The 13,563-nt window shown below is 31.1% G+C and overlaps 1 protein-coding gene across 16 annotated transcripts in view; it reads right to left on the bottom strand.

The window, feature by feature from the left end:
* LOC139500788 (ephrin type-A receptor 4-like) overlaps positions 1 to 13,563 on the bottom strand; it is an 83,191-nt gene that overhangs the window by 31,376 nt on the left and 38,252 nt on the right. For all 16 annotated transcript variants that reach the window (XM_071289629.1, XM_071289631.1, XM_071289636.1 and 13 more), the window contains 2 exons: positions 11,537 to 12,215; positions 526 to 681 (listed from right to left, as the gene is read on the bottom strand). In XM_071289629.1, coding sequence (XP_071145730.1) covers positions 526 to 681; positions 11,537 to 12,215 — 835 coding nt within the window. The remainder of the gene's footprint in view (positions 1 to 525; positions 682 to 11,536; positions 12,216 to 13,563) is intronic.

Genomic DNA, 13,563 nt, shown 5'->3' with positions numbered 1-13,563 from the left:
TACGTTTACATGATTAAGATCTCTAACATGTCTTTGATGTAATGAATTTATACTTTGAACAAGTTTGTGTCGCTGTCGAGTGTCAAAATTTTTAAATGAACACCTTAAAACATGCTTTTCTTTTTATTGTTGATATTTAAAATACATTTGTCAGATATTTTTAATCCAGATTTTTATCAATTTAATTTCAATTGTTCTATTTTTGGACATTTCAGGCTAAAGAACAGCCATTATTACACAACGCGATTGAAGTTGCCTTTTTAAGTAGAATGAAGGACAATTAAAAAGAACCACCCTTGTGGAATACTTTAATTTGAAATGGAAATAGTTCATTTTATGGTTGACTTATATAATTGCACTGATTTATGATCAATAGAATATATCAACTAATTCCATTTTTTACAATAAAATGTTATGGGGTACTGCAAAGTCGTTAATCTCAAAAACTTATGCCAAAAAAACATGTCCAAGATTATGTGTCTTCAAAAAATTTAGAACCCTTTTTAAAATACTTCATGTACATACGAGTGCATTGCATGTCTTTCTTGTCAGTTAGACTTCGGTAATATCCTGAGTCACATGTACACTGTACTGACTGTGGCACATTGGTGTAACTATGATCTGGACAACGATAACATTTCTGGTTCCCTGCTGACGACTTGTAGTAACCAACTTTACATGCTGAAAAACACAAAAAGGTAACAGTTTTATATGATATGCATAAAACAACTTCAACTTTTACTATATTCAAAATCAGAACATTTGAGATAAGACTTTTGACTTGAATTTTCTGGGTTTCTTTCAACTATTGACAAAATTGACAGAATTTGCTGAACCTTTTTTTCTCATATTTGAGACAATTAATTTTAGTATTGTTCAAATGTAGATGAACATGATTGATTGTTGGTTGCTTAATGTATAGTTACAAACACTTCATGCATTTTTAGTACTAAGTTGGATGGAGGAGCATGAAATTCATTGAAAATTAAAGCTGTAAAACAACTGGCAATAGTATCCCTCTGATGATACTATAACTAAGTAACATTTTATCTTTCAAGATCATTTTTGTCACATATCATGTTTTGAATTTGAAAACCAAATATCTCTACTTCAGCCTGACAGTCATTTATATTTGATTGTCAAATAATACATCTTCTTGTTCAGACCATGGCTTAACATAATCCTTCTATTTCTCAAACTGATTCATTTCAAAATACATTATATCCCTTGACAAACAAGTGAAAAGGAAAGAATATCTTGTCTGTCTTGGAAACATCATGATTTATAATGTCCACAAAATTTAATCTTCCCGTGATTTTTTTTTTAAAAGGAAAAGACGATATGACAACAGAGAGAATAAGGTATATGTGTTGTGTACCTTGTATGCATTATTGGCAGTTTATATTTCAATAATTTCTAATTTTCCTTTCAAGTTTATCTATGCATATTGATGAAAAGTCATATTAGATTAACCTGTGTACTTATTCAAATATAAAGATCTGCAAATGACAGGTTTCGTACTTTGCATGTGACTAGACACAATTTTATGCACTAAGATAGCCACTAAAGTCAATGCATCCCAGGTGCAGCCATGTTTATTTGCATTTCGTTTTTCAGTGATTAAAAAAAAAAATTGAAAATGGAAAATTGGGATTAAGTCAAAGAGACAACAACCCGACCAAATAGCAGTAAATAGCCTTTATCTTTACTGTATCTTTAGTTTGTGTTTGGAGGAATACACTGAACAATTTTTTGGCAAATTTTGTAACAGCCCTCAGCAATGTTGACCCGACCCTGTAAACAGCTAGCTAAAGTATGGCTTTCCAAAGTGAAACAAAATACCCCCAATATAACCGAATTTCACAGAAGATATAAGGAGGACTAGTTTAACCATAATGCATCTCACACAAGATATTCAGAGAAACAGTTATTTAAATCTCATATTTTGTCCAACTCTGAAACCATTACTCGGAGGGGCACTGAGGCTCAACATGATCTGAACAAAAATAACCTTCCCTTGTCTACTGACAAAAAGAACATTTCACTTGTTAACCATACTTGAGAATCATAAATTAAAGGCATTCTCGGCATGTTCTCCTTTCTCAAAAGTATGTGACATTATGGATGTGTTCATGCTGATACTTATACATTTTACATACTATTTAGACATCATTTCTGTAATAAATAATAACAGTGTACAATGTGTATCACAATTCTACTGAAACTTACAATTACTCATCCCCGTAATAAAGTAATGTAATCTTAAATCTGACCACTCATTTGTAAACAGCTACCACAAATCTACATATTATGGCTTAAAAAAGCACACAAAAATTGTCACACTGCCGTAACTAATTGTAGATCAGCTTTTAATTGGACAAAAAATATGAAATTAATGCCTGCAGATGCAGCAATATATAATGCCATACATATTTGATTTACATCTATGTACTCCAAATGGGAAGTTTTGCTCGATCATTAACTTTCTATAAAAGGGTAGGAAATCATTTGAAATAAATAAATATAAAAGGTAAATGTTAATAGGAAATTTATGAATTTAACATCAATATTTAGTCATCAGTAAGGAATGAATGAAGAACTAGGGACAAATGACTTATCGTTTATAACTAAATTATATATTTTGCGGCCAAACTTAATGGAAGAGCATTAGTAAAGGGTACTAAATTAATACATTAAAAACAGCTGACGTTTTATAGCATGACCACTAATGATCAAGACATGTAATTAGTTGTTGATAAAATTGGTAACCAATATCTAACTCTTACACTTCTTAGGGTGAGCAATATCACTATATGGTTGACTACTTACTAGGCAGGCAAATTCTGATTATTCTTATGCCAGGGTAAGGCTTAATAACTGGCAGGACAATTTTTTAGGTTAGGTGTGGTCCATTATCAACAAACTGGGCTTCAGTTATCATAGTTGAAGACAGACATTCAATTTGGTCTCTTGGCACCATGGATGACACTGGGCTTCAGGCATTATCAATTGAGATAAGACACTATCATATTATAAGGTCCAGAGTGGACCCAAACATGAACAAATTGGGATTCAGTCATTATCAATCAAAAACCCAAGGTTTCCTTTTTAGTAATTCTTATCAGACTTTCAAAATTACTTTGAGGCTGTTTTCTAAATCCATGATGAAGTTGTTTTTTCTGTGGAATTTCCTCTTACAAATCATAGTGATAACGCAGTAGAACTATAACTTTAAAATATCATATCTCAGTAATTTTAAGACACTCAGGTACTGTTCTTACAGATAAATCTTCAGATCTTTCACCTAAAACTTTCTTGGTCCTTAATGAAACTTTAATGATCAGGATTTTTACAGAATGTTACATATCTTCCCTCTTTTTTAGCCAGAAAATTGACATAACTTTTCACATCAATACAAACCAGTGAGGTAGATAAAGATCAGTGGGATAATAAAGCAATATTATTACAATAAACTGATTTTTCTTCCCTGGTTTTTAGCCGATCTTTGAAGTTAAGTCATAATCATCACCTCATTAACATCTGTTTCGCTCACCTGACTCAAACTTTATCTTCTTTCAGAAGTTTACTTTGAATTATTTAAAAATGTTGACAATGTTAATTCATCTGCAGAATGTATCATAAAATAGGAACAATTTATGCAAATTTACATTTGAATTTTTCGCCTGACAAGATAGATTCAGAATGATAAAAGAGAAATGATAAGGTAATAGAGTACACATACTTGATTTTGGCATTATTCATGCAGTACGATTTCATTATTATTACATTTTCCTCTGACTTTTCTATGAGTATATTGCGTCCATATAGAACATGAAGGGGGTGGTTTAATCTCATTATTTGTAGAACACCAGTGTATTGTATCCTTATATTCTGTTTGATGTTCACTTTCAAATTGATCCAACCCTTTTAACTGGGATAAAAATCAAAGGCCTTATGATGCAAAATTGTTGTAGTGACAATTAAGTTTGAGTTAGTTTTCTATCATCTCACAATTAAGTATTCTGTTTGAATCTTTAATACATTAATGCATATTGCATGTTCGCTGTTCGCCATCTCTACCGTCTCTCCGTTTTATGGTCCACGATCAAGGGACTTAGGGACTAGGTGACATATCTAAGGAACACGTAGGAAATTTTCATGAGACATTTGAGAATTATAAAGTAAGATCTGTACACTAAGTCTGATTTTAAGACTTCGTTTTCGTAAATTAAACATCCTTTTTCAAATTATCAGGAAATTTCAAGACTTTTCCAAAGTTAATAAAACATTGGTTCTTCAAAAGTAATGTGATGTTTGAAACGTGGCATGCAAGAAACAGGCACAATTTTTCCATAAAACATGCAATATATGGCATAGATCTGTACTTGTTACAGAATATATCAACCAAGTTTCTATTAAAAACAGTTTTATCAGCCTTTTTTATTACTTTTTAGTCTTTAAAACAGATCCATAAAAAGATACATTTTGCTTCCTCTTTGGTTTGGTTTATTTACGATCAAAATTCAATCATGATGAATTAAAAGATAAGCGGATGCTAAAGTTTTAATTGATTAAATTCTAGATTGGAAAAAAACATTTTAATGGTATTGAGTGCAGTTGTATATCTGTCTTATAATATCTCGCTGGTTTTCAAGCCAAAATTGTTTTTATAAATATTTGATAAAATTTGAGGAATAGTTTTATTGCTGTTGTTTTTAACATGAAAAATGCTGGTAGTATTCTTTTTTGATTTCTAATCGCATTTTGTCATTCTTAAGGCCCTTTTATTGCTTACTATTTTAAGGGTATTGAAGGTGTCATGATTGTTGCCTGCTAGGGGGCCAGGCAGTGAAGCCCTTGGTAATTCATAGTTGTCTCATTGGCAATCATACCGTGACATCTTCTTACTTCTATACATGTATAATTTAATTTTGGATGTAACGCGTCTTCTGATTGGCTGACGTTATTTTGTTATCAGACCATAGACATAATTTAGTCATGTGACCGTGACGTCATCAACGTTTTTTCAAGGTTTTCTACGGTTAAAAATGGAATTTAGAATTAAATTATAAGAAATGACTGTAATATTTTTTCTGTCTATTCGAAATAACATAAAAATGTGTGTGCACACTGTTAAATAACCCGCTACGCGCGTTATTCAGTGTGCACCAAATTTTTTATGTTATTTCTTCATAGACAGAAAAAATATTACAGTCATTCCTTAAATGTTAAAGATCTGCAACAACTTAATTCCTTTAAAAAGTAACTACTATCTAAACTACAGTCAACTTAAAACATCATTCATTTGTATAAAGCTATGCCTAGAGAGAACTTTTAGCTTACAATATAAGGCCGTTGACAAAATGAACATTTTCTTTGTTATTGAAGATTTCAGTGTTTTATTTTTCAAACTTTTCTAACAACTGCAAGCTACTTGAAAACACTTAACATTTTGACATTACAGATTACATGATCAAACGAATCCGCACAGGGAAATCCCCATCTTACATAAAAACTAGTATCTTCAGATTTAAAAGCGTGCAAATTGACAGAAAAATAGATGTCAATTTAACATGCTGCATTTCCTTACAGTGTTTGTCGGGCGAAATTAAATTAACGTTTTTTCTGCTAACTACAGATCATTGTTTGTTTTTTCAAAGTAAAATCTAATTTCTTAAGAAGAAAAAATCAAGACATGAAGTTTAATTGTTTAAAATGACAGGAAAAGCGATGTTTGTTTAAAGCAAGAGAATGCCACATTATGTTTAATTCTACAGCATAAATTCTAATCGATTTTAAACCAATTGATTGTAGGTTGATCTATGGTTTTATCATTTGGAAATTCAATTGTTTATTCGATTTACATCCGTAATGAAGCAAAGGTCAAATTTTCCTCCATTTGTTTCATTTATTTAGAGTTGTCTGCTGCAATGGATCAACCGAAGCAAAAAATATTGATGGATTCACTTTCTTAAATGGAATTCTCTTCACAAAACATTGACTTCAAGACAATAAATTTAAACTTTTTCCCCCCAACTAAAGAATGGCTGGACTTTCAGATAATGACTAAAAAAAATCAATCAATTCTACAACATGTGATAATATCGGAGAAAAAAACCTTCATAAAATTAACACTTGAAAATTAAAGTAAAGCAGTCCTTAAATATTTTAAATTTTGTACTTTTCAGGGTAATATTTTGACAAAACATGACCCCAAGACATTGTTTACTCAGTTCATAGAGTATAGTATTAGCCTCATTTTCAAAACTTTCTCGAACAGATGAAGATGAAGGTCTTCAGGCCAAATATACTCATTATTTTTCAGGAGAAATCTTCATTTTATTCATAGACATGATTATTCCATCAGTAAATATAATAAGTTAATCTTTTTTATGACATAAAAGATGCATATTTCAATCCTCTTTTACAAGCTGGAGTGTCTATACATTTGCATTTTTATTAAAAGATAGCATGTAGGCTCTTAAAAAATCTTTCCTTTCACACTTTCAATTTGTTAGATAAGACTAAGGTTGTGACCTTTTCCTGTAAAATTCCTCATATCTGATGGCAAATAATGTTGTCCAAATTTGGTTGTTGAAAAATATAACTTTAGTACACTTCATCAGAAATGATCAATTTAATTCCTCCTCTATCAAATGGTATCAGAAAAAATCTATCATAAAGCATTTTTTATCGGCTCTTGATTCTATCCTCTTATGACGATATGGGAAAACGCTAATTTAAATGTCACATGTATCTTCTATGTTGGTTTCAAAATCAGCAAAATTCACATCAATTGCCTTCAAAAATAGCATAAAATTCTACAAAATATTGGCAGAAAGTAAATAGGATTTATTTATGTCGTACGCTTGGCATTACGATTGCCTCTTTTAATTCTATTGGTAATACACCACCAAAGTTCTGTAACATAAATCAAATGGAATTTCTTTGGAGCGAGATCAAAATCTGTTAAATTTTCCAGTTAACTAACTGTATATTACATCTAAATCGGAAAATATAATTATCTTTTTCCATCGTGTGATTTATCATTTACAAGAATCTGTAGGAAAATGCAGCTTGAGAAATCCATCAACTGCAATTGATTCAAGGGATTGAGAAAAAGACTGCAGTATAAAAACACAACAAAATAATAAATTGAATGTTGGTTATTCATTTTGCAAATGAAGTTCTTTAATTTGATATGTACAAATTGAGTTTGTTGTAAATTGAGAAAGGAATGACAACATGAAAAAGAAAGGTTGTATTGAAATTGCATACATTCAAATGGAACAGTGCTGTTAACTGTCATATTGAAAACCAAACCTGTCAGATTTACAGGAATTCAAACCATGGGCTATCTTATAAATTAAGAGAATCTTACCAGTCCCTACATTTTATTCTAATTACTAAACTATTTATGAAACTAGGATTTCTAGTAGCAATTTTATTTGGAGGGTCCAGGGCATATCCTAATTTTTAGGAAAATTGGTTGAATTTAATATTTGAGTAGCCAAACTTCAACATGTATCAGCAAGTTTGACAAATAATAAGAAGGTTCTGACCTTAAAAGATTGCACTGCTGACCTGATCAGTGATTGAAAATAGATATTGGTCATGAAACAACTTTTCTTGAGTTCAGCAGTCATCATAAATTGAACTCAGTTGACATATGAAAGAATTTGTACACATTGCACCTCCAACATGGGGGTAAAGGGATATCACTTATACTCAAATTACTTCATCAATGGAAACCTATCTATATGTAAAGTTCTGTTAACAGAGACGGTAATTAATTGGCACCCAAAAATCCACAGTAAAATCTCCAATTCCTTTAGGCAGAAGTAAACCACACATGTCACTGACATAAACTTTTTTTATATTAAAGAACCAAAACATTGGAGAGCAAATAAAGTGTTTATTTCAAAGTACTTTAAGTATATAGTTATTGTTTCAACATGTTATTTATGGCAAGTATAAGGATCAAGCTGACAAAATATCGCAACAAGATTTTATGTTAATTATGATTTTTCTGTTTTTATTACAAATTTATCGTTTTTTTGTAAAAGAATAAGGTCTTTGATGGCACATGAATGTTGAACCAAGTTACATCAAACTTGTACTTACACACCTTATTTTCAGATATAAAATCCTTGATTAATTACGATTCAATTTTTATATGTATTCATTTTTTCGACATTAAATATATGTTAATATTGAGAAATCATACTACTGTATCAATTGATTGGATCAATGACTGGTGACAAGTTAACATCTGTTTAATATATTCATTATGCACTTATAAATGTTTTCCTCCTCTTTTCTGTGTTTTGACTGATCCAAAATTTGATTGAAGGGGGGACACTACTGAGAATTCATATTTTTACCAAAAAAATGGCTGTAATTTTACCTTTCAATAAAAAAATTAAAAAAATAAAATGGGGAGGGGGGTGGGGGGGGGGGGGGGGGTTGGAAATGGCATTTTCCACAATCAGCCCCTGTGAATGTTTATTGGTAATCTTTTATCTTTCATCAATTCACATCTTGGAACCTTTGACAAAATTCAGAAATAAATTTTACAATCACCCAAAGCCTTTACCTAGCAGCCTTGTTCCCTAAAAAATTAATGACTTCCATCTTAATGGAGTATTTTGTAAATTACTAAGAGTTTAATCATGGGGATTACGTAATGATCTCTAACAACATTCCCATCAATAGTTAAAAGGACATTAGCACCCAAGCATGGAACTACAACAGTCTTTTAAATGCTTTTAGAAAATCATCCTAAAAACCAAGAAAACAACATCATAGCTGTATTGGAAGCCAGAACTATTTTCGCAGATGTTGGTATAATTTTATTTTGTAGATAAATATTTACATCCCTATCTTTGCTTTGACAAATTGTCTTTGTAGTTTTTCAATAATGAGAATCACACATTTGATAATGGGAAATGGTTCTAATGCAGCAGAACATGGGTAAGCTTTCCTACAGTGTATAGCTTCTTAAAGTCTTTAAATCCCTGTGGCAAAATTACAAATACACAAATAGAACTGCGAGACAATAACCCAAGTTTATAAAAAATAAACATCTAGATAATACATAATAAGGAAATGTGGTATGATTGCCAATGAGATAACTATCCAACAAAGTCAAGATGCAGCCGATTTAACCTTTACAGCCTTGAACAATGAGCAAAATCCATACAGAATTATCAGCTATAAAAGGGCCTTTGAGCATGACAAAACCTGAAAGTATTCAATCGCAGGTCACATTACAATGCCTCTACAATACATATGATATATAGCATATAATAATGTATTTTGCAGGTATTATAACAACAAAATGTTGCAATTCAATATGGCCACCATTTAAATTTCTTACTAACACTCTACTCAATGTTATAATTCAATATGGTGCCTATCTATTGCAGTTGTAATGAATGTTTAAGATATTAATTGTGTTAGCAACTAATATGGTCATGGTAACACTTTTTTTAACATGTTGAAATTTAAATCTGTTTTTAGTTTCCTTACAGAACAGACTTATCAATTTTGTTTACATTTTTTTATATACAGTAATCATTATCTAAACATCTAGTCATCAATTATTCATGTCTGTTTTTAACTTTAGGATTAATTATGGAGTCTTGGAAATGATGGCATGTAATAAAATATAATTTAGCTTTAAAAAATCAATGATTTTCCAGATCCATTATTTCCAGTGATAGATAAGTGAGAGCGAAAGTTTGATTATTTTCTCATTAATAAAAGCTCCCCCTTAATTTGTAATTCCTTCTTATCTGATTTTTAGTATTTTCACCAATAGAATCTTTCTTCTTTCTATAAGAACACTTATTTTTTACGATCCTGCTCTCTGATTTTACGACTACATTTGGCAAGAAATTTGATTATGTTCCAACTCTGACATGGAGCTGATCCAGTTATGGTCACCCTCGTGGCCAGAAAAATATGATTTATTATCGGAAATAGAGTTGTATTTACATTCCTGAATATGATGGAACACAGAACTGAAGGATAGGATGTTTTAACGACTAGCAGGCAAAGCAATCTATGTAATGGAATTCTAGTGTATTCTATAAAACTGAGGCAGAATTAGAATTTATTGTTTTGTCGGCTGTAATAAAATTTCTTATTATAGTATTTGTGATAGTTTAACCAGGTTTAGGAAAATCAAAGAGAAATATATGTCTGTACATTTCAAGTTCATGAAAATTACATAACTCAGTGATGAAACTTAAATTCTAAGATGACATTTAGAAGGTTTGAGGTTTCTATCAGTGGCAGATCCAGATATGTTCGTAAGGGGGAGCCCACTGACTGCCTAAGAGGGGCTCCAGTCATGCTTCAGTGATTCCCTATATAATCAACCAAATTTTTCCCACAAAAAGGGGGGGCCTGAAAAACACTCTAAATCTGCCTTTGTCCATTTAGGTTTCATATTTCTGGCTGTCTAAACTGTTGGTTTTGGGAAGACCAAATGGCTGCTATTTTAGAAACAATTCTGCTGCGGGCTAATTTTTTTTAATTTTTATGCCTATCAGTTTTCTTTACCAGACAGATAAGTTACTCTAAAGTATATTTATTTTTATTTTTTTCAATGAAAAATTTAAACTAGAATCTAAAATCCACTGAATCCCAACAGAATATATGTTTTAACTTCAGATCTATATCGTGTAAAGAGAGCTGTAACTATTTGGGCTTTTTTTTCTATTGCAATATTTGTTAATTAAAAATCTTTTTCTCACATTGAACCTGAACAACCAAGATTTCGTCAAAGTCCACAAACTTGACTGGAGATAGCAAACAAATTTGTAGATATGAAAACTTGAGTGTTAAACTTCAATATATATCTGTGAAACAAAAAACTTTAATCCACATTGAGGTACATTTAGTTTAAATATCTTATAAATATTGACACTGGGAACAAAATATCAAACCCAACAATCTATAAAATTCTCATACTTTTTATATGCAACCATGGTATTTTACAGGGCTGTCAAAGGGGGATATCTTTATGGTGCAGTAAAAATGCCATGCAATCATCTTTTTGATAATTTGATAGTTAAGGAAATCTAAAATCTCATATTACTGCATTATTGCCAAATAATTACTATATCTATTAACATCAAATGACCTCAATATGATTAGATTAAAATTTAATAACCATTTGCTTATAGGAAAGTTAAAAAAAATGTATATTCAAATATTTTTATTGCACCATCATGTTTTAATTTAACTTATCTCTTATCACCTGTTTTCTGTAAATAGCTTTAATTATTTACGTTTTTGTATTGTCAATGATCAAAAAAGTTTTTTTCAAGTTACCTCGCTCTTTTCTGAAGAAATTTTTTTTTGCATAATTGTTTTGATTTTGTCTATCATTGGTCCTCTATGGGAAATATGTTTATTTGTCTATATATTTTAAAGTTGACAACTAGAAACATTTCCACTGTTTTAGGTAGAATGATTCAAAGCTAAAGTCTAGTAGACAGCAATCTGACAACATAACAATACATACCTAGACATTCTGTTCCATTGTTGCCTTCATATCCCGCTATGCACTGACAATTACCACTGTTATAATACCATTGTCCTGAGCTACGGCACAGTAAGGTGGCTTTACTTTCCATCTGTGAGTTTGCAATGCAAACACCTTCTCTTTCTTCAAGTGCCTGTGGACTACTTCCTGTAGGTGTCTCCAAAAAGAAGGCATAGTTCATAGTTATGTTTGGACATTTGATGTAATAAACTTTAATAGAAATTAAAGAAACACATGCACCAGTGTCTTGAAAAGCTAAATAAACCCCTCCTAGTCCTTTATTTAAGGCTATTTCTTGTTTGTCAAAATTAAGTTTGATTTCTTCCCCTTGTTTGCCCTCGTACAAATAATCGGCGGCTATCACATCTACTTTTGTGTAAGTCGTTGCATCCCATGATGGCATTAATTCATTGGCAATGTCTGAATCTGCTTCATAATAGTACAGATGAAAAGTCTCTTTACAAGCTGTTAAAGAGCTTGGGTCTGAATGTCTAGAACATTTTCTCATAGAGAATTCTATCTCAACACTAATACTATTAGCCTTGTCTCTATCTATAAATGGTGTCCGTAACCAGTTGTCTACACCATTACTGCTAACTGAACACGAGGCATACACTCGTATGGGTGATCCGTCTTTGGTGTAACTTCCCTCTCTCCACTGAAAAATAAAGATTGGAAGTTAAATATATGATTCTGTCATTACATTTTATTAATATCAAGTCCCCTCAAGATCCAGTTTTTCAAATATTAGGTACATTTTTAAAGTTTCATTCATAAGTTAACTTTAAATAAACTGGAAAATAGTATGTGTCTGACAAATATTTTTGTATACAATATAGATTTTTTTTTATAACATTATGTTCGGTTTTTGTGTGAGTTTTTTGGTTTGAGTTGCTGTACTCCCATTGATTTTCTTTCCTTATGTACAATGGTAACCAATGAATGATATAAACAAGATGGAATGCTCTCTACCACATGTCTCTGAGAAAACATTAATATCTCTAAGTACATAAAACTATGGTGGATCATTAAAAAAGATATCTTAATTTCAATTGGAACAACAAATCTTAGAAATTAATTCACAGCCATCAGATTTATAAAGTTAAGCTTATTTATTAGCTTTCCCTCATTTACATATAGCCAATAAGTTCATTCAAATTGGATTGACATTTTTTTTCTGTATAATTTAAAGAAACAATGTTCAGACAATGTACTTTTGTTCAATTTCCTAATGAAGTGGAAACATATGCAAATCTTATTAATTTCATTAATGAGCAAAACTTTTTAAAATTTTCTAAAGTAGGTTTCATTAGCTTTCATATTACAATCAAGTATTCAACTTTTGTCTGAGATGTACAACGAAACACCACGGGAGAAAATTAGCAAAGATCAAAACTAATACTTTCTACAAATAAACACATTTTTGTCAATTTACAAAATACACATTGCCATCTGCATTTTCTAAATGAATTATCTATTTTGAATGAGGGAACCAGCAGCTTAAAATTCCAACAATAGAAAACCAAACCAGAGTAAAGTCCTATAGGTAAACATCAAACAACTTTACCTGACAAACATAACTATAGGGCACCTGCTCAGTCTCTCAGGTGTAAATCAGATACCTATCAGACAGAATGTTGACATTACAGATTGAATCTCCTAGTGGACAAACATTGACCACTGGCTAATCAGCTGTAGATTTCACAGTGAGATGGACATATAAACTGCCCATGGCAGCTGATGATACAGGCAGTACCATCAGACCATTAAGTAGATAATACACAGAGTCCAGGTACTATAAGTATCACTCATCCAAATCAGATACTGAGATAGAACAATAATATAGAAAGTCACACTGCCATAGATCACATTAAAGATAGATAAGTGTAAACAAAATCATTTTCAGGAGTAGAAAAATTGGCTACATCTTTGTGGCTAGTTTAAAACAAGTAAAAGAAGGTGGAGTGCTTTGAGATCAATCATTGAACTTCAGCAGAACTGGCATT

Source organism: Mytilus edulis, chromosome 13 (assembly GCF_963676685.1).
Source record: "Mytilus edulis chromosome 13, xbMytEdul2.2, whole genome shotgun sequence".
Taxonomy (NCBI): Eukaryota; Metazoa; Mollusca; class Bivalvia; order Mytilida; family Mytilidae; genus Mytilus; species Mytilus edulis.
This window is presented reverse-complemented; position numbering and strand designations above follow the sequence as displayed.